General features: G+C 37.3%; 1 protein-coding gene and 1 long non-coding RNA gene across 3 annotated transcripts in view; one reads left to right on the forward strand and one right to left on the reverse strand.

Moving 5' to 3' along the window:
- Positions 1-1,572: 1,572 nt before the first annotated feature.
- On the reverse strand, positions 1,573-12,539 carry LOC116422493. Its single transcript, XR_004233174.1, has 3 exons — positions 12,060-12,539; positions 3,568-3,690; positions 1,573-1,663 (listed from the first exon to the last, which is right to left on the reverse strand). It is a non-coding gene; the product is annotated as an uncharacterized LOC116422493 (long non-coding RNA).
- FEZ1 (fasciculation and elongation protein zeta 1) overlaps positions 11,481-25,279 on the forward strand; it is a 39,376-nt gene continuing 25,577 nt past the window's right edge. Inside the window, exons 1-2 of one of the 2 annotated variants that reach the window (XM_012545129.2) lie at positions 11,481-11,630; positions 19,531-19,885. In XM_012545129.2, the coding sequence (XP_012400583.2) occupies positions 19,575-19,885 (311 nt within the window). In that variant the 5' untranslated portion in view covers positions 11,481-11,630; positions 19,531-19,574. The remainder of the gene's footprint in view (positions 11,631-19,530; positions 19,886-25,279) is intronic. The other variant, XM_031960944.1, reaches the window with a different exon arrangement.

The raw sequence follows: 25,279 nt of genomic DNA on the forward strand, positions 1-25,279 counted from the left end.
GTAAATGGAGAAATTTTTTAAATTGCAGAGAAGTTCAATTATCTTGGCTCTATACTTTCCAAGGACATACACATAGATGATAAAGCTGATGCACATATTGTCAGAGCTAGCTTATCTTTTGGGAGGAAAGTGTAGAAGGGAATAAGAGTTAGGCCGCCTACTAAACTAAAGTCTACAAAGGTCTACAGAGCTATTGTACTGACCTCATTGTTGCTTGCATGTGGAACCCAGACAATATACCAACACCATGCCAAAAAACTGAATAGCTTCCATTTGATTTATCTTAGGAAGATTCTGAAGATAACTTGGCCAGATAAGGTACTAGACATTAGCTTATTCCTCAAGTTGAACAGCCAAGCATTCAAGTTCTGCTGTAGAGAATACAATTTCAATCAACTGGCCACGATGTTCAAAAGATAAATATATGTTTGGCTAAAAGACTATTTTATAGAGAGTTCACACAAGGCAAGTGCTCACACTGAGGTCAGAAAAATTGGTACAAGGACACTTTCAAGGTTTTTGTGAAGAACATTGGAATCAATATGGAATGAAAGACACACAGGACTATCCAGCATGGTCCTCTTTGGCATGAAAGGCAGCAGCTACTGTAAGGCAAATCTAGATGCAAACGTTAGTGCCAAAAAGATAATGCTTGGACAAAACTGAACCAGCCCTAACAAACACCCACTTACAGTCATTTTCCTTATTAAAGTCTCAAAATGCCAAAGAAGTCTGTGTGTTTGTGTGTGCTGCTGCTTATTATGTAGATTATTTGTAGTCACATAAGTCCGTCTCAATGTGGCTTGCAGAGAGAGATGCATGGATATCTCTAGAGTGTGTACCATTCCTTCTTTTTCAAGGGAAACTGATTCCTAGCAGGAAGGGAACAAAAGAATGGGGCCATGAGATGGTTATTCTGCTCTCTTCAGAAAGAGATTACTTAACTAGAAATATAGCTATCTATCCCTCCTAAATGTTGTATTCTAGAGGAAATAATTTTAGGTTCAAGCTATGCTTCTGATTGTTTTCCTTAAATGGGAAAGAATTGCCCCCAGAAAAGCCCAAGACTTGACTTGACTTTCCACTAAATGCCAGTTACACAAAGACCACATATAATTATGAAATGGATCCATTTATCAAAGTTAATAAAAAACAGAAATCAGAGAAGTTATACAGATGAGAATATACCATACACAACACAGTGTGAATGAAGTTTCCCACTGGATTAGATACCTCAAGCTCAGCTAAAACAAAATTCCATATCTCACCCATGGGGGATTCCCCAAAGTCATTAGAATAGTAAGCTAGAAATATTCAAGCTCTGGCTGGTATGAGGATTTGCTGAGCACTTTTCAAGGTTGCCCATCTACTTTTGGTATCTACCTGGCACTCAGTGCTTGCTTACCTGTGGCTCCAAGAAGCTGGTAAAAACATTTCAGCAGAAGGGATGAACTAGGTGGAGGATAACTGACAGACCTAGAGAGTGTGTACCCCAAGCATATGAAGATGGGTGTAGGCAGAAGAGAACAATTTGTTCCAACAGCTATGAAGGTGGCTGAAGCAGGCTCTATGATCAGTCTTCAAAGACACCAAGGTGATCCATTGCCTCCTGCTCAATCATCATTCATTCTGACTTTTGTCTTGACACTGGACTTTGATGTTTCTGAAAGAGAGACTGTGGCTGATGATTTTGTGCAACTCTGCCTTACTCTCCATCACTCTGTAATATCATTGGTCCTCTTTGAAAATGGACAAAGAACAATCCACTGCCAACATCTAGCTATATGAAGAATAAATTGCAAATAACCTCAGAGGAAAAGCACTAAAATTAGGAAGAATCAGAAGAACCTATTTTAACTGAGATTTGAAGGATAAAGGGACTTTATGAGTAGAAGAAAAGAAAAAAGAGAATTCTAGTCATGGGGGACAGCCAGTGAAAATGCACAATTGAGAGATGAAAAGTGTGCAAAGAACAGCAAAAAAGCTAGAGTCTCTGAATCTCAGTTTACATTGGACTTTCTGAGATTATCAAAATTGTAGAAGAATCTCTCTTTCTTTCTCTCTCTCTCTGTCTCTATCTCTATCATACACACACTCTCTTTCTCTGTCTCTCTTTCACACACACACACATTCTCAATTTTTTATAGCATCAGTGTATACATTAGGGCAAAAATCAAACTTTTTTAAAAATTGGACATAGTTTTATCACTAAACACGGGCAGCACTGGCTGATTCCTGCTCTTGGTGAGTATTTGTAGAAGAACAGCCATGAAGATATTGCAGTTATATGCCAACAATATATTGCAGAGTATTTAAAGGTAGAAAAATTCTTTACAAGAATTTTTACAAATTTTACAAAACATTTTGAATAAGGCAAGATACTAAAAGAATAGGAAAAAAAACATGAATCATATCACCTCAATGAAACAATTGAGAGAATAACAAGTACTGATCCATATTCTTACTTTTAAAAACAAATTTTGTTTTGATATATTGCATAACCCCCCAAAACTTATAATTAAAGGCCCTCTGATGTGCAGTATTTATGTGGTTGGGAGATCTTTCATCAGAATTTCACTATGGATTTCTTTGGTTTATTTTTGGTCTAAAATCACCCTTCTTCCATACTTTCCAGCTTCTTAAATGCCACTTTAATTTACTTGTATAGTACATGAAGAACTGCAATGTTGGGGTCCAAATCTGATGGTTTTACTATCACTGATGATTAAAATAGATAGTTATAAAAATGTATACAGATTTGCTCCACTTTCCCTCTAGATTTTGTTCTCTTGCCAGTTTCAACTATGAATGCTCTAGGATGATGTGGCTCATTTGGGTCTTATGCCAAGCTTTCTGTGGACATATTTTTACTTCAACTGCTTTTTTACTGTTTTATGAAATGATAATGGTTATAATTTTCTGCCATCCTCCTCTGCAATGCTTTACAAGTAAATTTGTACGCTAAACTGATGTTGCCCATGACTATTTTTTTTCCTCTCCAACAAAAAGATTAAGTGGTTGAAAAAAAGATTTGTAGTTGAAAGAGGTTACTGGTCTCTTTGGCTTCTTGTCATAGGGATTCCTTTGTACCAGTTCAACTGTTGCAGGAAATGGGGATAATCAGGATTAACCTCTTTGCTTTTTTCTAGTTCCATTTTTATATCTTTTGAATAGGTCAGGTTGAAGTTGAAGTTGTTACTATTATTTATAGTTTTTTTATCCTTACTTTTATCTTTCTAATTTAATACTGCCTTTTATCATTGCTCTAACTAGTTAGTGATTTGACTGTGCAGAAGGCTGATTCTGATATGACCCCCATATCAGAGTAACTGGTGATTTCATGTCTGTGAAAATATAGTAAATTTCATTTCACCTTTGCATGGTGCCTTCTTACCTCTTTTGGTGGGAAGTGTTCATGATATGTAGATATGCAGTTTCTGAATAGTCTACTAACTTTTGATCACTTTCATTTTTTAGGTCTGAAGCAGGTTTTTCTAATATATTTTTCACCATCCTTCCCTTGGCCCATTTTTGTATTGGTTATCAAGTACCAAAGTATATACTGACCTATTTTGGATGACCTTATCAAGTTCTTCAAAGAATTTTTCTACCTTTAAGTCCTCTGGAATAATTTGTTGGCGTATAACTATAATATCTTCATGGATGTTCTTTTGCGAATCCTCATGAGCCCTGTAAATTGAGATGGACAAGTGTCCCATGAAATGATATTTCTCTTGACTTTGAGCATATGGTGAAGTCAACTCTTTTGTTAGTAAGAACCTTTGAACTATTTTTTCCATTTAGCTATATCTTTTTCTATCTGCTGGTTCCATTTGCTGCAAGAATATAAATATTGATTTGATTAATTTTTAATACTATTATATCAATTTGTTGGTAATATCACATATTTGGAATATTTTCAGTTATTTATAGATGATTTAAAAACTGTGATTCTTAGGACCCTGTGTCTACTTTTCTGCCACTTCATCAGTCAGTCAACAAGCATTTATTAAGCATTTAGTATATGCTTATCACTATGCTAAGTGCTAAGACTATAGAGACAAAAATGATATTGAACTGTGCATACCCTTTGATCCAGCTGTATCACTACTGGTTCTATATCCCAAAAAGATCATAAAAGAAGGAAAAGGACCCACATGTGCAGAAATGTTTGTAGTGGCAAGGAACTGGAAATTGAGTAGATGACCACCAGTTGAGGAATGGATGAATAAATTAAGGTATATGAATGTAATGGATATTATTGTTAAAAGAAATATGAACAAGCTGATTTCAGAAAGATCAAGAAAGACTTATGTGAACTGATGCAAAGCGAAGTGAGCAGAACCAGGACAACATTGCACATAGCAATAACAAGAATGTGTGATAATCACCTGTGAGGGACTTGGCTCTTCTTAGCAATGTAGTGATCTAAGATAAACCCAATAGGTTTGGGATGGAAAATGCCATCCACATCCAAAGAGAGAACTATGGAGATTGGATGTAGACAAAATCATAATATTTTCACCTTTGTGTGTATGGGGGGGTTTGTTTTCTTTTTCTTTCTCATGGTTTTTTCCTTCTTAGTTTGATTTTTCTTGCACAACATGAAAGATATGAAAATATGTTTTAAATGATTGCACATGTATAACTTATATCAGACTGCGGGCTCTCTTGGGGAGGGAGGAGAAAAAAAAGGGAGGGAGGAAAAATTTGGAACACAAATCTTACCAAAAATGAATGTTAAAAGTTATCTTTTATATTAAATTTAAAAAGGTTTTGTACAAACCAATGCAGCCTAGATTAGAAGGAAAGCAGAAACCTGGGGGGAAATATTATATCCACTGTTTCTGATAAAGGTCTCATTTCTAAAATATATAGAGAATTGACTCTAATTTATAAGAATACAAGCCATTCCCTAAATAGTCAAAGGATATGAACAGACAATATTAAAATGAAGAAATTAAAGTCATTGCTAGTCCTGTGAAAAATGCTCTAAATCACTATTGATTAGAGAAATACTGATGAAAACAACTCTGAAATACCACCTCTCAGATTGACTAAGATGACTGGAAAAGGTAATGATAAAAGTTGGAGGGGATATGGGAAAACTGGCAGAATAATATGTTGTTAGTGGAGTTGTGAATTGATCCAACCATTCTGTAGAACAACTTGGAACTATGACCCAAAAGCTATCAAATTGTGTAAACCCTTGATCCAGCAGTATCTCTACTGGGTCTGTATCCCAAGGAGATCATAAAAGAGGGAAAAGAACCCACATGTACAAAAATATTTGTAGCAGTTCTTTTTGTAGTGGCAAGGAACTGGAAATTGAGTAGATGCCTATCAGTTGGGGAATGGCTTACTAAACTACGATATATGAATGTAATGGAATATTATTGTTCTATAAAAAGTGATGAGCAGGTTGATTTCAGAAAAGCATGGAAAGACTTTCATGAACTGATGCAAAGTGAAGTGAGTAGGACCGAGAACATTGTACACAACAAGATTATGTGATGATCCACTTACCTCTTCTCAACAATGAGGTGATTCAAGGCAATTCCAATAGACTAGTGATGGAAAGGGCCATCTGCATTCAGAGAAAGAACTATGGAAGCTGAATGCAGATCAAAGCATAGTATTTTCACCTTTTTTGTTTGTTTACTTGTTTTTTCTCTTTCTTGTGTTTTTCAAATCTTTTGATTTGATTTTTCTTGCAAAGCATGATAATATAGAAATATGTTTAAAAGAATTGCACGTGTTTAACCTATATTGGATTCTTTGCTATCTAGGGGAAGGGAGAAAGGGTAAGGTCTGTGTTCAAAACTATCTTTCCATGTGTTTGGAAAAATAAAAAAAAACTATTACTAAAAAAGGATATTATTTTTACATGTATTTGAAAAAAATAAAATACTATTGAGGAAAAAGAAGTCCTTTCCCTCAAAGAGTTTACATTATTATTATGTTTAAAAATATTTTATCTTTTGTTTTTACATTGATTCAAATTCCCTTTGTATGCCTCCTCTAGAGTAGATAGAGTTCAGGACCTGGGGTCAAAAAAAATTATTGTCCTGACTTCAAATCTTGCCTTAGACACTTACTAGATATGTGATCTGGGGCAAGTCACTTAACCCTCTTTGCCTCAATTTCCTCATCTGTAAAATTAGTATGAGAAGGAAAGGACAATCCATTCTAGTCTCTCTGCCAAAAATGTCACAAAGAGTCAAACATCACTGAAAAATTACTAAACAACAGTCCCTTTCTTGACCTCTCTCTGAGGACCATCCCTTATTACAAAGAATTTTTTAAAAGAAGGTAAAAAATTGGCAAAATTGATCAATAAAATTTTTAAAAATCTAACATTACATGCAATGACCCATATCTATGGATTTACCATCTCTACAAAAAAGCAGAGGAAGTATCTTCTTGCATTTCTTCTTTAAGGATAATTTTGTTTATAATTTCATAGCATTCATTTTGAATGGTTTGTGGGTCTTGGTTTTTTTAAAATTTAGATTGAAGTTGTTGTGTATTATCTTCCTATTCTGCTTACTTCATTTTACAACAATACATTTAAATCTTTTTATGCATCTTTCTATAATGTTCATTTCTTAAAGCACAGTAATAAAGCATTCCATTCACATACAATGATTTGTTTGGTCATTTCCAAACAATGGACAACTGCTTTGTTTTTATTTCTTTTCTACCACAAAAAAGTACTGCTTCATATATTTTGGTGTCTATGCAAGCAAAAACTATGTACTTACAAGATATATATAATGTGGAAGCAATAAAAGAGGAGAAGGCATTGGGGTCGAGGACGTGGGCTGGATGAAGCAGGATCAGAAAAGGTTTCTTTCAAGGAGGTAAGATTTGAGTTGTCTTGAAGGAATCCATGGAAACTAAGAGGCAGAAGGGAGGACAGGGGAGAACATTTGCAGATGTGGAGGTCAGCGAATGCAAGGGCATAGAGATAAGAAGTAGAGTGTCATGTTTGAGAAACTGCCAATATTAGTGGGTCATGGAATATACATGTTTAAGAAGATTGAAAAGGTAAAAAGGGGGACAGGTTATGAAGACCCTTTAAATGCCTAAGAAAAAAGTTCATATTTGCTTTTAGAAGTCATAGGGGTTAACTCACTGAGCACTGAGTGACCTATTCAGGTTTTCATGTTAGAAAAAAATCAACCTGGTGAAGGTAAGTGGATGGACTGGAGGAAACAGAGATTGGAAGCATAAAGACCAGTTAGAAGGCTACTACAGTAGTCTAGCTGAAAGATGACAAGAGCTTGAACTAAAAGGCAGTGTCTGTATGACTGCAGAGATGGGGATATTGAAGGCAGAAATAACAAGATATGATAACAGTTTGCTGATATAGAGTAATAGAGGGAGGAGTTGAGCACACCTAAAAATTACTGGTTTGAGTTACTGGAAGGATGATAATACTTTCAACAGGATAGATAGAAAGAGTGAAGGGTAGAAAGATTTGGGAAAGCAAAATAATGGAGTTCTGTTTGGTATATGTTGAGTTTCAAATATACACAGAATATCCAGTTTGAAATGAATAATAGACAATTGATGATGTATGATTATATCAGTAGAGACAATAGAACTGATTTAATAATAATATTAACTGAATCAGAGTGTGCTGGTAAATTTTTAAAAGCTGGTGGAAAGACACAGTTTAAAGTTCAATCTGCATCGGTAACACTTTATTACTTTCTGAAATCTAAACAATCAACAAAATAATAAATTGAGCCTTGATTTATAACTCTGAGGTGTTAATACTCCCACTGAAAATTTAACATTCAACTCTCCAGCATACCCCGGCTAGAATCATTTGTACAGAAATAATTGAATCCATGGTAACTGATAAGATTACCATCTGTGGCCCTGGGTGACACCCATAGTTAATGGATATGGACTGGGTGAAAATTCAAAAAAGGGGAATGAACAAGAATGGTCAAATAGTAGTAGAACCAGGAAAAAACAGTATTATGAAAATGAGAGGGGAAAATATGAAGGAGGAGATATCAAATGCTGTGGAGAAATTTTGAAAGGATTAGAACTGAGAAAAAGCCATTAGATTTTGGAAATAAGAGGAAAAAAAACAGGTTACTGTTTTTTTCTGAATTTAAAAGCAAATGAGAAGAAAGGAAGTAGAAGTGACAAGTATAAGTGGGAATCTCTAGGAGGTTAGCCAGAATGATAACTAATGGGCATGCTGGAAGGCTTCTTTTCTTTTTTAAAGAATGCATGGAAAATGGGCATATTTGTAGGGCTCATGGAGGGAAGGAGTTAATGGAGACTGAAAATGAGGGGAAGAGAGGAGGAGAGAAAAAGTAGGGGAGAGAGACAGAGAAAGAGAGACAAAGAGAAAGAGACAGCATAGATAGAGACAGAGAGACAGAGACAGAATTCAAGGACGATTCACTGAAGATGTTGGGAGAGAGGGAGAACAAGAGTGTATATAAAAGAGTTTGGCTTTACCAAGGGCCATTTGAAATTAAGACTGGAGAAGAAGAAAGATGGGAGAAGTCAGGTATGAAATAAGCAGAAAGGAAATAAAGGGGGGGAGCTTTCCATGTACAGCCTAATTTTTAAATTAAGTTAAATTTTTTTAGTGAAGTATGAAATGATATCATTGGTTGAAAAGCAGGGATAGGATATAAAATGGAGGGATTTAGGAGAGATGAGAATGAGGGAAAGAAGGGAGGAGAAAAAAGAGTAGGAGAGAGACAGAGAGAAAGACAGAGACAGAGACAGAGAGAATGATTCACTAAGGATGATTCACTAAGATGTTGGAAGAAAGAGAGAGCAAGAATGCATGTAAAAGAGTTTGACTTTGGCAAGGACCATTTGAAATTAAGACTGGAGAAGAAGAAAGATGAGAGAAGTCAAGTGTAAAATAAGCAGAAAGGAAATAAAGGGGGGAAGCTTTCCATGTATAGCCTGATTTTTAAGTTAATTTTTTTTAAATGAAGTATCAAGTGATATCATTGGTTGAGAAACCAAGAGGGATATAAATATAAATAGGATAGGATATAAAATGGAAGATTCAGGAGAGATGCGAAGGTTTAGAACAGCTATTGTAGGAAGGGGAATAGAGAATCATTAATGAGGAATAAAATGTTTGCCTTGCTATAGTGAAAGCCTAGTTGAGATTATATAACACATATTTATTGTGAAATCAATGATAATTTAGTAATATCTTCTACCTCTATTTAGCATCATGTGAATAGGAGAAGAGGTAAACAATGATAATAATCCGCACATATTTTGTCAAGGCATTTTTTAGTGATAGAACCAGGAGGCAAGGGATTCAAGACTGGAGGCTCAAGAGTAATAGAATAAAATTGAATTAGTTTATTGGTTTGAGACAGGGGAGGGAAGAGAGCATTGCCAGTGCAGTAGTAATGACCTGAGAAAGAACGGAGGAATGGAGGGAATGGATGTCACAGTGAGGACAAAGAATAGAGTTGGGGATTATATGACAGAGAAAAAGAGGGAATGATAAAAGATTATGATCAGATAAAAGACTTTTGTAGTTTTCAAAAAAGGAAGTGGAATCCTTGTTAAGTGATGAAAAAATCAAGGTAATAACCATCTATTTATATGTGTAGCTGAGATGAAATAGAAACTGCACAGGATCAAAAGATTTTTTTTTCTTTATTTCACAGATTGCCAAGACCACATATTTCATTTCTATCTACTTACCAGCCACTGGTGATGAAATGTCCATCCTAGTAAAGGAAAAGTAATAAGCAATTATATAGTATTTTCTAGGTGCCAGGCATATGCTAAGCACTTTACAATTATTCTCCCATTTGATCTTTGAACCAATCCTGACAGATACGTGTTGTTATTATCTCCTTTTTACAGTTGAGGAAACTGAGTTAAATGTGGTTAAGTCCCAGAGTTCTATCCAGTAGTGCTGCCCTACTTAAAGAAGTTGATTTTCAGACAGAGACATTTAAAGTCTTTCTTAAATGGCAGAACCTGTCAGAGCTGGGGCTCCACTGGCTTATTGATGGATAACACAGGGTCACCTTTGCAGAACAACAAAGCTTTGGCTAGGATATTGTGAAGATGGTAGCATAAAGAACTCTGAGTATAGAGCCAGAAATCCTGGCTTTGATATTCTCTGTGTAATCTTGATCAAATCACTTTACTTGTTCTTTCCTTGTTTGTAAAATAAGGAAAATAACAACTATCACCTTTACAATGTGTTATGTGAAAAACATTTTGTGAATCTTAAAAATATTGGTTATTATCACAACTATTATTATTATGGTGTCCTTAGCTATACAGCTGACTCTTGCTGTAATTGATGCGTCTTTAATTTGGGATTTGTGAACTCTTTAAAAAATGTTTTGATAACTGCCTTTCAATATAATCAGTTTCCTTTGTGTATGTTTTATTTTTTACATTGAAAAGCATGATTCTAAGAAGGGTCCTCAAGCTTCATAAACCAAAGGATTCCATGACAAAGATTAAGAATCCCTGCTCTCCCTGTTTAATATATCATGGCAAGGCAGATCTGCCCTTGGGGGTGTCTCTCCTTATTGTCCTCTTGAATCTCCTTATATTATCTCCAATCTTCCTTCTCAGATTTCCCTTTTTGACCTGAAGGTTTAGATTTTTAAGGTCTGGATCTTTTTTTTTTTTTTTTTTCCTGTGATTTATTTTTTTATTTTTATTTTTTATTTAATAGCCTTTTATTTACAGGATATATGCATGGGTAACTTTGCAGCATTAACAATTGCCAAACCTCTTGTTCCAATTTTTTACCTCTTACCCCCCGACCCCCTCCTCTAGATGGCAGGATGACCAGTAGATGTTAAATATATTAAAATATAAATTAGATACACAATAAGTATACATGTAAGGTCTGGATCTTTAACTTGAACTCTTCTTTGTGCTTCAGGGTGATCAAAATCCACTTGCCTTTACCTACTGAATAACTTTTGACCTTATTTGAGACAGAGACAAAGAGAGACAGAGAGACCGGCAGAAACAATGAGAGACAAAGATAAACAGAGAGACAGACATACACAGAGAAACAGAGACACACAGAGAGAATCATCAGTTCAGTTTAGTTTCTTTATTGGACCAAGGAGGCAGAGATGAACATTGGGGGTTCAGGGGGCAGTTGCTCCCCATTTTTTTCTCCGAGGAGTAGAAGAGGTGAATTACCTGTAAGGTAATTAAAACTAAAACTTGGATTTTGTGTAAATGCTGAATATGCACTAGCGAAGCTGAGTTTCCAACCGAAAGGGAAAGCGGGGCTCTGGAAAGTTGATGAATATTAATAACGAGGCAGCCCGGGGCCAGGCCGGGTTGGGACGTAATTGCGCGCTCCGGAGAAGCCGGCGCCTGCTAAGGAGAGGGGCTGGGGCCGGCCCAAGCTCGCGCGCGCGTTCCTGAAAGCCGAGTGCGCGCTGAGGGCGGGGAGGGGGAGAGAAGGGAAAGGAGGGGGAAAGAAGGGAAGGGAGGGGGAGAGGAGCTACTGGTGCAGCTGGGGGGAAGCACTCGCTCCGCTTGTCACCACCGCTTCGGCCGCCGCGGCCCCCGTGGATGGAGGTATCCGGCTGAGCCCCGGGATCCGCCTCCCTCCGCCAGGAGCCTCACAGGTGCCGTCGCCAGTGGGGCCGCCTGGAGTTGGGACCCCAAGCTGAGTTCAGGGATGGGTGGGAAGAGGGGGCGCTGGGAAGCTGAGCCGGGGGGGGGGCTCTCGGGTAGGACCGGCCGGGCCCAGCACCTGCGCTTCCCCCGGCATTCTGGGTTCGCTTGGGAGGCAATGGTACCCTCCTCTCCCCGCTCCTTGGGACGCGCTTCTCGAGGGTCTCTGTCCCAAGAGATGCGGCGGGGGCGGCTCCCAGGGCTTCGGATATCCCCAGCGGGCCCGTTATGCATGTGTTGTGTGTGTGTGTGTGTGTGTGTGTGTGTGTGTGTGTGCGGGCGCGCGCTTGGGGACAGGGGAAGGGGAAGACAAGGATAAGGGGAATGTCACCCTAAGCAGGGGTGATTTGGGGAGAATGGTAGGGAAGCAAATCCGGTACCTTTATCTCTTTCCGCTCAACACACACCACAAGGTTCCATCTTTGCTCTCTGGTCCTCCAAAATTCCTTCGCCCACCCATTCTCATGGCTGACCGAGCATCCCCCGGAACCAGGCATTCCTACAATGTCAGAACCCGCAGCAGCTGCAGCGGCCGCGGGGGTAGCCGTTGCTAGTAGCGAGTATTTAAAAACTAAAACATGTTAAGGAAAGATCCGAGTATGTTTAGGTGGGGACAGGTTGGCAGGACCTCCCGACCGGTGAGCCTGGGACCATGCTTGCGCTGGCCAGAGAGACCCAGCTTTGCAAATTTTACACTCTCGCTATGCCCTTCCCTTTCCCCCTCATCCTGTCCTCCGCCCTCTTGTCTCCACCTTCTCGTCTTTAATTGCTTCTGTCATATTTGGCAAAGGGGGCAGTTGAAGCTGTACAACTTATGCAGGATCGTACTATATCTATTTGGAGCTCCAGCCATTGTGCTGCTGCTGGAAAGGGATTGTACTCTAGCCAGACTGAAGCAGAATAGGAGATGGGGAGGGAAGCAAGCTGGGAGAGAGAAGGGGAGGTCAAAGGAGGAAGAAAAAGGGAGAAACAGAACCAGGGAGGGGTTGTTTTGCTCATTGACAATGAAATGCTCCCTTCTGGTCAAAATGTGTAGCTGTCAGATGTGAAGTAAAGCTGCTAAATACTACATGAGCTTTAGTGAGGAGCCCTGGGAAATTTGGGGTTGGAGGGGATGAAGGCAGATTTCATAGAGGGAAGAGAGTGATGGACATAGGCCCAGGGTCAGGGGTGCTGAGGATTTTGGAGGCAATGTGAAAGAACTTAGTAGAGCTCCACAGGCTTAGCAAGGAAACTGCTCAGCCATGTTCCATTCTGGGGAAAAGGGCTCATAATTGGTACTACAGCTCCAATCTGCAATGCATTGTCAAGACTGCAGAGAAAACCCGCACATTTTTCTTGCTTTCTGAAGAGCTCTATGTTTGACACTTTTTATCTTGGGTTCATGAAGAAGTGAATCAATGAATCTTTTTTTAAGACTCCCTAGTTCTCCTCCTTCCTTTAATAGATTACAAAGTGACAGGTAATCTGTATTGCTTGTGATTACATTGCAAAACATATTTTTTTATTTCTATTTCCCACTAGGTAGAGAGTAAGACAATCCTCCTTTTCTTCTACCCCAAGACCATATTGAGGATAGGAAGGTGGGGACAAATGAGTGACAGAAGGGACAGGAGGGAAAAAAGCCTAAATCAGTTTTACAGAGCATAACCCAAAGCACAATTTTGCTAGTTGTTTTAGCTTCCTAAGAGATGGGGATTAGGGAGAAAGGAAGATTGCCATCTTTCTTCTAGTTACTCATCATTTATTTTTGTTTGGGAGAAATATAGGGAAGAAGGAAGCTCTGTCACTTATTAACTTTAATTTGGGTAAGGGGAGAGCTTTGAGGTGAGCTCTGAATCCAGAGGAAGTAAATCTTAGCAGATCAAAAGTGGAAAGTTGATGCTGGTATTTTAGATAACACAAAAGCACTGAAGCTGGAGATGCTATGGGAGGTGGGGGGTGATTTAATTGAAAACAAAGCAAAGATGGCTGAGGAAAGGGTTGGTTGGTGAGAATGAAGGGTATTCTTCATGATAAGTTAGCATGAGAACCCAAAGGTCTAGTAATGAAGCCGTGACAGAGAGAGAAACAGAAACCTGAATTTTTGCTTTCTGCCTTGGCTCCGAGGCCCTCCTGAAAGCATTAGTTTGTGTACTTAGAGGTTGTGTGGCATGGTGGAAAGAGTATGGGGAGAGCCTGGATTTGGAGCCAGGAGACCCAGATTTGAATGTAAAGCTGGGCACTTTGCCATTTAACATTTTTTATTAATGAGTTGGAGAAAGACAGAGATGATGAGCTTATCAGATTTGCAGGTGGCAACACTAACACACTGGATATGTTAAAATTCCAAAATGTCTTGCTAAATAAGGATGTTGAGCCAAATCTAAAAAATTTGGGGATTCTAGAAATCTACCTCTCAAGTACAAGATGAGGGAGGTGTAGTTAAACAGAAATAATTAAAGAAGGAAGATACCAGATGGTAGGCTAGAAACTCCTCCCCCACCCTATTCTGCTCACTCCCACTACTTCTCAGCAGTCTCCCCAGTAGTAGCCCCTGTGGAGGGGTTTCTGTGTCTCTTCTTCAGCAGACAGTATGCTTAGGGACACTTGCACATTTTGTGTTGCTTGCTCTAAGCACAAAAAATTCCTAGTTGTTACTAGATCAAGATTGAATTTGAAGAGAGATTAATTTTTTTTTTTTAGTTCCAGAGGTTAGAACTAGCAATAGAAGTTAGAGAAGTAAATTTGATGTAAAGACTTCCTAGAAATCAGAGGAATAATTGTTAAGAGGAATGAGTTATGAAGATAAAATGAGATTATATTTATAAATTGCTTTCTAAACCGTAATGTTATTATAATTACTGTTGTTATTATAAAGGAATATCTGGCTCCAAACTGGTCGTTCACTAAGTGTTGATTGGCTTCTATATAATGAGTTTACTAAAACAACAAAAATATATTATACTTTAAGGTAAAGCAATTATAGATAAATTGCTTTTTAAAATCCAGGGTATTGGGATAGATTTCTTCTTCATTCATAATTTTACAGATGAGCTAATTTTTCTCATCTGGAGCCCCGTTTGACTAATAATGCATTAGTCTTAGTGTAGCATTCCAGTCTAGCTCCTTGAAATTAAATCCCAGACCTAGATGTTATGTAGGTTGGCCTTTTGTGATGTCACTAGTATTTTGGATAGTGTACAAGAGGTCCCTTTTTGATTCTGGCATTTTCCCTAATACAGACTTAAAGAAAGTGTGAATATCTGGTTAACTTTTTGACTGGTTATAGAATCAGTGATCTTCAGGGAACTGTCTAAAGGAATTTAAAAGTATAGGAGCTTCTTAATGAAAAAAAAAGTCAACATTAATTTGGCATTAATTAATTCAATAAATCTTTTATGAAATGTAATTGTGTGTCTTGCATGAATAATAAAGTATCAATCTAAATGGAAGCTGCCCTTTGTCCAAGAATTCATTCCTCTCTAATCCCCTATCCAAAGCCTATCCATTCCTCAAGGATGTAGCTTTTCTTCCATAAAATTTTCCAAGCTCAGGAATACTATTCGTTTTGAACTCATAAAGTATTTGTCAGGCTTCTGCTATTAATCTTAAGACAATTTTGTGACATCTGTATTGAATTATTATTTAAATCTTGTATTATTATTTTTATCTTTTTACTTGTTTATTCCATGTTTCCCATTAAATTATAAACTTCTTAAAGGAGGAATTGTGCCTAGCACAGTACCTTTGACATAAGTGCTCAATAGCCTTGGTTAATTACTTGAGGTTCAGAAGGTAATAGGGATTATGCTAGTGTTTTAAGTTCTTTTCGCACTATCTCTACTCTAGTCAGACCATATCTGGAGGATGATTTTCCGTTGTGGAAATCATAGTTTTAGGAAGGCTATTGATAATTTAGAAAGTACCTCAGGGAAGGAATTTTAGATACCACAATTGAGATGATGGTAGAGATGGGAGCCACAACTAGAAATGTGGAGAAATTGAAATGAATTATAAAATCACAAATACTTTCTCTAGCAATAGAGAATGCATCCTGTTGACTTCTTATCCTGCATTTTATCCTGGTTACATTCTCATCCATATACTATACAACATACAGGGCCCTATCTCTAGGGCTAACTTTATGTGAGTATGAGTGTAGCAGCCAGGTTGTCAATCTGTGATCCCTTATTCTTATTCCATGCTGACTCCACCTCTTTTCCCAGTCATCATCTTTTAGATTTCTTTTACACCACTTCTTGCTCATAAGTCATGGGTAATATGCTGCAGACCATTTATGTTCACCATTACCCTTTGGGTGACCCACAATTTTGATACTTCAAAGACTGTGTGTTTCATGATTCAGAGCCATATAGTATCACCCAAGAGTCATCCATGCTATTGATCATTTCCTTTGACCAAAAAGTAATTTGAGTCATTAGCGTGCTGATAATTGATATTCTATAAATAATTATAAATTCTGATTAATTAAATCTTGAAGTGAGAAGCAAAATGTAATATAAAGCATTCTGAATTTGGAGTCAAAGGACTAAATTCAAATATTGACTCTTATTACTTACTATCTATATAAGATTAGGCAAGTTACTTAACCTCTGTGGGCTTAAATAGATCAACCTCTGCCTGAACAAAATGAACTAAGGTACCTTCCAGATATTAATATAATGTTTTATGATTATTTGGTTCAGTCCTCTTATTTTACAGATGAAGAAACTAAAGGCAAAGAAAATAATTTCCCCAAGGTCACATACTTCAGACCCATATGATTTAGAAATCAGTTTTTATAATTATTTTTCATCTTCTATAGTTTAGAATTCAAGTCTTCTTTAATTCTAGGACTTTTCCCTCTTTTAAACAGCCCTCAATTTGTAGACTAAAGCATTAATGTAGATACAACATGCAGATTACTATTTCCATGCCTTTGTCAATCTTGTTCCTTCTAAAATAATGTCCACTGGCCTCTCCAATTCTTTAAGTTCTACCCTTTTCCTTCAAGAATCAGCTCAATTCCTCCTTCTATGAAGTTTATCTTGACTTAATTTAGTCTATATTAATGTCTTCTTTTTCTAAATTATGATAACTTTGTTTATCTTTCATTTCAATCCAGCAAATATTTGTTAAATACCTACTGTGTTTGAGGTAGCATAATAGACCCGGGACACCACACAAAAATATTTCTCACTTCAAGGAGATTGCATTCTATTGGAAAGAAATAATATATATATACACATAAGTTAGTTAAAGTTAGTTTGAGATGAGATAAAGTACTAAAAACTAGGGGGGTTCAGACTTCATATAAGAGGTAGCATCTGAATTGATCCTTTAAAGAAAGTAGAGGTGAGAGCATTTAGAATAAGGAGGACAACCTGTAGGATGCATGAAAACGTAAGATGGAATTTTGAATTAATGACTAACAAAACAAAAAAGAACATAATATCATAGATATAGAACTGGAAGTAACTTTAGAGAATAGTTGGACCAACTAAATCATTCTACAAGAGAGCATCTGAGGTCGAGAGCTTGAGTAATCTTTCTATATATTTTTGTCTCCCCATTTGGACTGTAATTTCTTTGAGAGCAAAGACTTATTCATAGCTGCAGGACTTTAGAATTGAAAAATATCTTAGATTTTTTTTTGAAGTCAGGTTTAAGTGTTATACAGCTACTGTGTATCTGAGTCAGTAAGTATATGAGGTTCCATTTGAATTCAGTTCCTCCTGACTCCATGGCGCTATCTAACTGCTCTATCTTAGGTTTTCCAGTCTAGTTTCCTTATTTTACCTATAAAGAAACTGGAACCTATAAGAGACAAGTGGCTTGCTTAAGGATACCTCAGGTAGTTGATAACAGACCTGGGGCTAGTTTACAATGATAAGAAAAGCAAACAAACAAACAAACAAAAAAGATGAAAGACTCATTTAATCTCCATAATTCTCTCTGGATGTGGATGGCATTTTCCAAACCAATTCTATTGGACTTGTTCACTGTATTGCTGAGAAGAGCTGAGTCTATTATAGCTGATCATCACACAGTCTTCCTGTAACTATGTACAATGTTCTTACTCAGCATCAAACTCAGGTCTTGTGGGGTCAACTCTAGGACTCTTTCCATAATCTCCCAGCTGCCACGCTTGCCCTTGACTATTTAGAATTCTATAGTTTACAATTGGAGCTTCTGAGAACGAAGTATATGATTGTTGATGAATATGCTTAGTTTTTCTGCAGGGTTGTGACTACCTACAATTGTATATATCCAAATAAACTAATTATGTTGGGAGCACATATGTAGGCCAGTATGGATTTGATTGCTATACTATATCATAGCAGAGGAATGGAGAATTTGAGATTGTTATGATGAAAATCTGTCATGCCTGTGCTGCTTAATCCAATTAAATTTATTGAACTTTTTTAAAAGTATTGAGTATGTGTAATGCATTGTGCTGGGGTAGGAGAGAAAGATAAATGAAAAACAATACAGTATTTCCCCTCACTGTGGAGACAGTAAATATAGGTTCACTGGAGAGGTCAAAAAGAATAACATTAGAAATTCAAGTATTCCTTTTATTTGGGTGGATCAGGGAAGGCTTGGGGAAGAGGTATCTGAGCCTTAAAAAAAAAAAAAAAGGAAAAGGATTTCAGCAGGTAAAGTTTTTGGTGGGGAGGGGGTGTTGTAGACATAGAAGATGCCATATGTAAATGCACAAAGGTGGGAGAGGACAGGATCAAGGAATAGTTATCAGTTCATAATAGTTAAGACTAGAAAAGAATGGTAGGAAACAACTTTTCAAGATCTTTGAATAATCAGCTAAGGAATTTTATATTTTATTTGCCAGAGGAAAATATTTTTTCTCTCTCTCCTACCTCCCCCAATGAAAAAGAGAGAAAAACAAAATCCTTGTAACAAATATGCAACTGTTCATTACTTGAGTTGCCGTGCAAAGAAATAATAGACCACAAAGCTAGTTAGGAGGCTATTACCATACATAGTTCACAAAAGAAATAATGGGAGTCAGAAATAGGTGCCGACAGTGGGAGTAGAAAAGAAAAGGTATGAAAGTAGAATTGATAGTACTTGGCTACTGATTAGGTTAGTTTTAGATAAGGGAGAAGACCCTGTGCAACAAGAAAACTGTTTGGTTCTGCACACATATATTATATCTAGGATATACTACGACATATTCAACATATATAGGACTGCTTGCCATCTAGGAGAGGGGGTGGAGGGTGGGAGGGAAAAATCGGAACAGAAGTGAGTTCAAGGGATAATGTTGTAAAAAAAATTACCTTGGCATGGGTTCTGTCAATAAAAAGTTATTATAATAAAAAAAAATAAAAAATAAAATAAAATAAATAGATAAGGGAGAAGAAATAGTCAAAGTGATGTTCTCATAACTTCTCACACATGATGATAAAACAGTGATACATAGTATATGTTCAATGAGTAGTAAAGAAAATAAGCCTTTACAAAGTAAAGGTACAGGTTTTCTACAAAGTGCTTGTCTGTATATGATATTCAGCATGACTATGCAAGGCTTTTATGGGCAGATTGTTGATGGCTTAGACTGCCTCCCTACTGATTAATTTAATCATCAGTTAAGGGCAACCTCAAGAAATTATTTAGTCCATCTTTTTATTGGTATTATTTACAAAGCCCAGATAAAGAAGTATCCTAAATATTTATGACATCTAGAATATATAGAATGCTCAAAAGATGGTTGTTTTTCTCATAAGGGAAACAAAGCTATTTTGCAGATGGATGTTGATAATGCTCTAAATATCTCTGCAATCTTAGAGACCAAGGCCAGTCCTGGATCATATTGTTTCTTCTTCTTTTTTTAATTTTCATTTCCAGATAAGGTCAACATAAAAGTTGCTTTTGATCTAACCCTGCACAAGATGGAGGCCCCTCTGGTAAGCCTAGATGAAGAATTTGAGGACTTGAGACCCTGCTATTCAGAAGACAAGGACGAGAAACCTCGATGTTTCTATGGCTCATCTCCTCATCACCTAGAAGACCCCTCTCTCTCTGAGCTTGAGAATTTCTCCTCGGAAATTATTAGCTTCAAGTCCATGGAGGATCTTGTGAATGAGTTTGATGAAAAGCTCAATGTCTGCTTTCGAAACTATAATGCCAAGACTGAGAACCTGGCCCCTGTGAAGAACCAGTTGCAGATCCAGGAGGAAGAAGAGAATCTGCAGGATGAGGAGTAAGAAATCTTACTGTACTTTCCCAGATCTCCTTTGTCACAGATAACAGTCTTCAGGCTGAGGCACCCTGATAAAATATTCTCATGAATCCAGATTCATAGTTAGTCAGGTCACTCCCAGACCTCTCCAAAAATCTGTGCTGCAGTCATTGAACAGTTGTTCTTCCCAGTCTGTTCTAACACCACTGCCACTGTTGCTACCTTGTAGCTGTTCTCTTTTGGGGTTACCTTTTCCAAGGTTGTAACCTTAGAAGAATGAATTGATTTTTAATAAATAGAGGGGTTTTCCTAGCTATGAGATATAATATCAGGAGCATTAAATTCAGAAGCTGTGTGGTATGATAGATAGAGTGATGGACTTGAAGTTAGAAAAATCTGGTTTTCAATCTGACTTCACATTTTAGCTATGTAACCCTGGACAAGTTCTTTAACCTCTCTGTGCCTCGGCTTCATTATTTGTAAATTTATGCAATTAGACACTTTGGTCCCTTCTAGTACTAAATCTGTGGTCCTATTTTTTAATCACATTGTGACATTTCTAGTCACTGTGACTATTAGAATTCCTTACAGGACCTTTTTTTTTTCCAGAAATTATGCAACTCTTTCTCCCTCCTTCCCAAATTCATTATGATGAAAGAAGGTTTGGTCATTTATGATTATTTTTTTCCTGGAGAAATACCAGCACTGTGAATTTTCTCAAGTTAATTAAGACCTTTAGGGTAAGAAGTCCTGGGATGTTATTAGGATAACATTAAAACAAAGTGATAGGATAGGCAGAACACTATGAAACAAGGTATTAGAGGAGTCAAGGAAAGGAAAGATTTTGAAGGAGAAGAGGAAGTAATAGAAGCACGAAAGTAAACCCAGTAAAAATATCAGTTTTCTTAAAAATCATTCAAGAAAAAGCTAAGTCATGAGTCAGAGAAGATGAGAGCTAATTTTTTTTCCCTATGGCCTTTAGTGGGAAGAGCGTGTCCGTTCATAGATTGCAAGGTGAGGAGATTCGTCACAGGGAGCAGAAGTTGGGGAAATTATTTAAGTGATAACATTTCAAACATAATTGATCCACATACTATTTGCTAAAATGGTAGCTTCTACCTTGCAGATAGCATCAGTAAATGAAAGTCTTCTGGGGATAGAAGGCTGAACCTGGAGTCAGGAAGCTCTGAGTTCAAATTTGGCCTCAAGCAAGTCATTTAATATCTGCTTGATTCAGCTTCTTCATCTATAAAAGGAGGATAATAATTGTACTTACTTCCCAGGGCTATTATGAGAATCAAATGAAATAAAAATTGTGAAGTGCTTAGCACAATACCTGGCATGTAGTAAGTGCTATACAAATGATAGCTTTTATCATCATCATCCATAATCCAGGCCTACAATACTTTCCCCATATCTTCCCATTTTAATGAATATCACTGAGCTCTGGGCCTGAAGAAGTTCAGTACTAAAACTATATGCTGTATCTTTTTAAAATTAAAATTGTTACAAATTTTTCTTAGACCTTAAGCTTGTGATAATTTACTTGATTTCTCCAAGTGAGAAGAATCACTGGGGACTTTATTATTATTAAGAATTTCTTTACTCCAGTGCATCAGACAATGAACTAGAAACACAAAAATTGATTATAATTCTTATTCCATTATTCATTTGCTGTGTAACTTTGGGCAAGTCACTTAACCTGAGTTGATTGCCTAGAGTCTGACTGTGAAGCCTCTGAAGCACAATCTTGGTGAGGCAGATCCAGAGACCTGCAAAGACAGAAACTTCTGACTTCACCAAGACTGTGCTCGGAAAAATGATGCTAGAATATGCCAACTTCTTCTCACTTCCAACAACTGATCACTCCTTCCTTTTTCTGGATCTTTATCTGCTTTTTTGAGGTGGTAGAGCAGGGTCTTATTCTCCTCTCTGCTCTGGCCCCATTAGCACAGGTCAAGAAATGTTCATTATTGTCATGGGAGGCTATTATCCTCCCCCTGCTTTTCCTGCCTCCTCTGCCTCATTGACTTCTCCATCCAGGAGACTGAAGATCAAAATAGCCTAGCAGAAGTTAAAGTATGATTATGGGGTACAGTATATACGGAGGAAATAGGGTACAAAGAAGCTAATTGTGTCATTTCACAGAGATTTGCTTTCTAACCATTCTCAGAAATGTCTTCAGGAAAGCTTAATCAAAACTCTAATGCACCTTTGTGGTATAAAATAAGTACAATTAAATACTGAATGGCATTTTATAGATTTCTGTTGGGCTAGCTTGGTTATAAAATGACCCCCAGTGACAAAGGCAGTCTAGTGGTACTTTTCCCATGCTTCACCTCTCTGCCTCTTCCTGAGTGAAGGCTTGCTGTTGTCATGGCAATCTCTGTACAGAGCCAATGATTGGGGAGATGAATTGAGTATCTCTGAGTAGATCTTCAAGAATAGAACCAAATAAAGGGAAATGTAGGAGAAATCAGTAAAGGGCCTTGGTCATTTGGTCAGTAACTTCCTTGAAGAGAACATAAAACAGAAGTGAAAGAGAGAGGCAAGTTTCAGAAGAACTGATTTTTGAAACTTGCACTGGGAAAAAAATGGGACATGAACTTATCAATAGCAACAAACTAAATCAATAGTAACTAATAATAATAATTATTATAATAAATAATGATCATTTACATACCACTTTAAGGAAAATGAGGCTTCAAAAAAGTTAAGTAACTTGCCCTAAGTCATACAGCTAGGCAGGATTTGAGCTCGTCTTCCTGTCCAGCACTCTATCCAGTCTGCCAAGGGAGCCTGTAAAGGGCAGTCTTTGTTTGGGAAGGGCAGAGGAGTGATAGGCATTAAAGGACAATCAGACTGTAGTTTTGAGTTCAGAAGAGATGACTTCCTTGAACTCTGCTAGGTAAGCAGTAGGAAGAGGACTCCGATAAGTTATTAGTGCAGCTCATTAAAAGTTCTGAAGAGCCAGCCTCCTTCTGCCTCTTCCCATTTCTAGCAACCACAGAAAGATGAGAAGTTTGAAACAATGGCTAGTGACACACAGTTGTTCTTTCCTTATTTAAATATAAATCTTGGGTTAAAGATTTCAACCTACCTGAGTTGGTGCAGTGGTACAATTTTAAACCTTACTAACAATTTAAAGTTAAGCTATATAAGCATATAACTGCTATTGATCATAAGCTATAGTATCCACCTGTGGTTTAGAGTATGATCTGAAATGGGCAATTCTAGACAAGGGACCTTTCTCTCTTGCCTCATTTTGTGACATTAAGAGAATTAGTTCTCCACGTACAGGTTCGAGTTTTCACTATGCCAGGTGAAAATAATACTAATCTGTCAAGAATGGAAAAGATTTAAAAAGTTATTTTAAGGCATTCATTCATTTGTTCATTTGAGGAACATTTATTGATTACTTTCTGTGAGATAAGTCAGTATCCCTGTCCTTGTGTAGCTTATTGTCCAAGAGAGGGGTAAGAGAGCAATATATATATAAAGGATCCATACATACCTATTTTCAAATTCTCTTTCTGGTCCCCCCCCCAATACATCCCATTCTGTCCTAGCCACTGGCCCCTTTCTACACACAAAATAAGGTGTCTGAGTTATATGGTATCTCAAGGTCTAAATAGCAAACACGATGAGCCTTAGGTAATAGGATAAAAAGGTAATGGTTCAGCTGAGGACATCAGTTTGTCCTTGTTTTCTATAAGTGGTACAGTGTATAGATGTTACATAAAGAATTACAAGATAGTATTCGAGGTTCCCCTCCCTCCAAGACAATGCTAAAGTGCCTGATCCCTTCTCTACAACACTCAACTCCACAATCTACCTTAGGCCATCTTTTCATCAGGATAACTCCACTTTCAGAAACTCTGCCTAAGAAGCAGTAAAACCCTCTCAAGGAAGATAAATACTTCCAGTTTCTTCTCTCACAAAGAAAAGCTTTGTATTTTTTCCTCGTGGCCTCTTTCAGTTGGCCTTCCTTCTGCCTATCCACCCTCTCTTCCCCTACCCCACCCCCAAGTCCTATGTAATTACTGCTGCTGACTGCCTGATTTGCTACTACTGTCTTTGTTTCCTCAGTGACCCTCACTCATTGTACTCTTGTAAAGCCAGTTGCACCCATGAGGCTTTTGCCCTGCCTTTAATAATGCAGTTTGCTCCTGAGGACTAGTGTTAGTGGCTAATGTCTGGTGTATATCACATGAGAAACCCAGGTTAAAAGCTTAGCACATAGGTTTGCCAACTGTGTACTTGGATTTTTCTAGCCCATACAGAATTCTAGGTTTTGATTTGCCATTTAAAAATTATGTCTTCTGAAACCACAGATATATGCAATACACTTATGAAAAAATGAGGCAGTTGACTAGGAAGCCCTTGAAAGGTTAAAACAATTAAAAAAAAAACTTTTAGCTCAACAGAATCTAAGGCCCAAATGAGAGCACATAAGGGAAGAGGGGAAGAGAGTGGGGTAGAAGGAGTATTAATGAAAGAGAAAAACTTGGCTGAATAAAAATTTAAAAATCTAAAAAATATGGAAGTGGCTAGATGCTCAGGAGGGGAAGGCTTAGAAAGCATCATTGAAAGACTAGAAATTGGAGAAGGAAGACATCTGAGTAAAGCCTCAGGAAGGAGAAACACTCCCCAAAGGATTTGGAGAGCTCTCTTGGCTACTATCCTAAGGAGGTGAACATTTTCAAGGTGAAATGAAAGTTGATGCAGTATAATAAGAGTTTCATCTTCCTTCCAGCCCAGAAATGAGCCAAAAGATTTCTGCCTTTTTTAAACTGGACTGAATTTCACTTTTTTGTTGTTGTTGTTTTGCACTTTCTACAGGGAAAATTCTGAAAGTCAGTGTATTGTCCACAATAAACATAGCTCTTGTACAATCCTAATAACAATTTGAATGGATTTGAGAGTTAGGATTTAGAGAAGGACCTGGAGGACATTGCTGGTTTTAAAAAAAAAATTCTCTGGAAAGGTCAAGAATGGAATTTGGATATATGAGGAAGGGAGCCAGTGTTAGCACCCTAGAAGGAGTGCTTTTAGCAAATAGCATTATCTGAGAGAGCAGATCATTTTGGTTTTCCTCTACTGGAATACTAATGGGGCTTATGGATTAATGCATTTGAAGAAGAACTGATAGAGATTAGAAGATTGTCAATTCCATAACACTACTGTGTTTAAGAATTCCTTCCTGAAATCCTTCTGAATAGTCGTCTAATGTTCTCTTGAAGAGCTCTTTTCTAATGACAAAAAAGTAGAGAATAAATAGACATCCTAAGCACTGCCATTATATTGTTATATTTTCTGGGATTCCTGTTTTGTTTCTTCACTAATACTGGACTATATGCACCAGGAAGAATTCTTTGTTTATATATTATGCATATATGATTCCTGTTTTGCATC

This window comes from Sarcophilus harrisii, chromosome 3, assembly GCF_902635505.1.
Source record: "Sarcophilus harrisii chromosome 3, mSarHar1.11, whole genome shotgun sequence".
Classification (NCBI taxonomy): domain Eukaryota; kingdom Metazoa; phylum Chordata; class Mammalia; order Dasyuromorphia; family Dasyuridae; genus Sarcophilus; species Sarcophilus harrisii.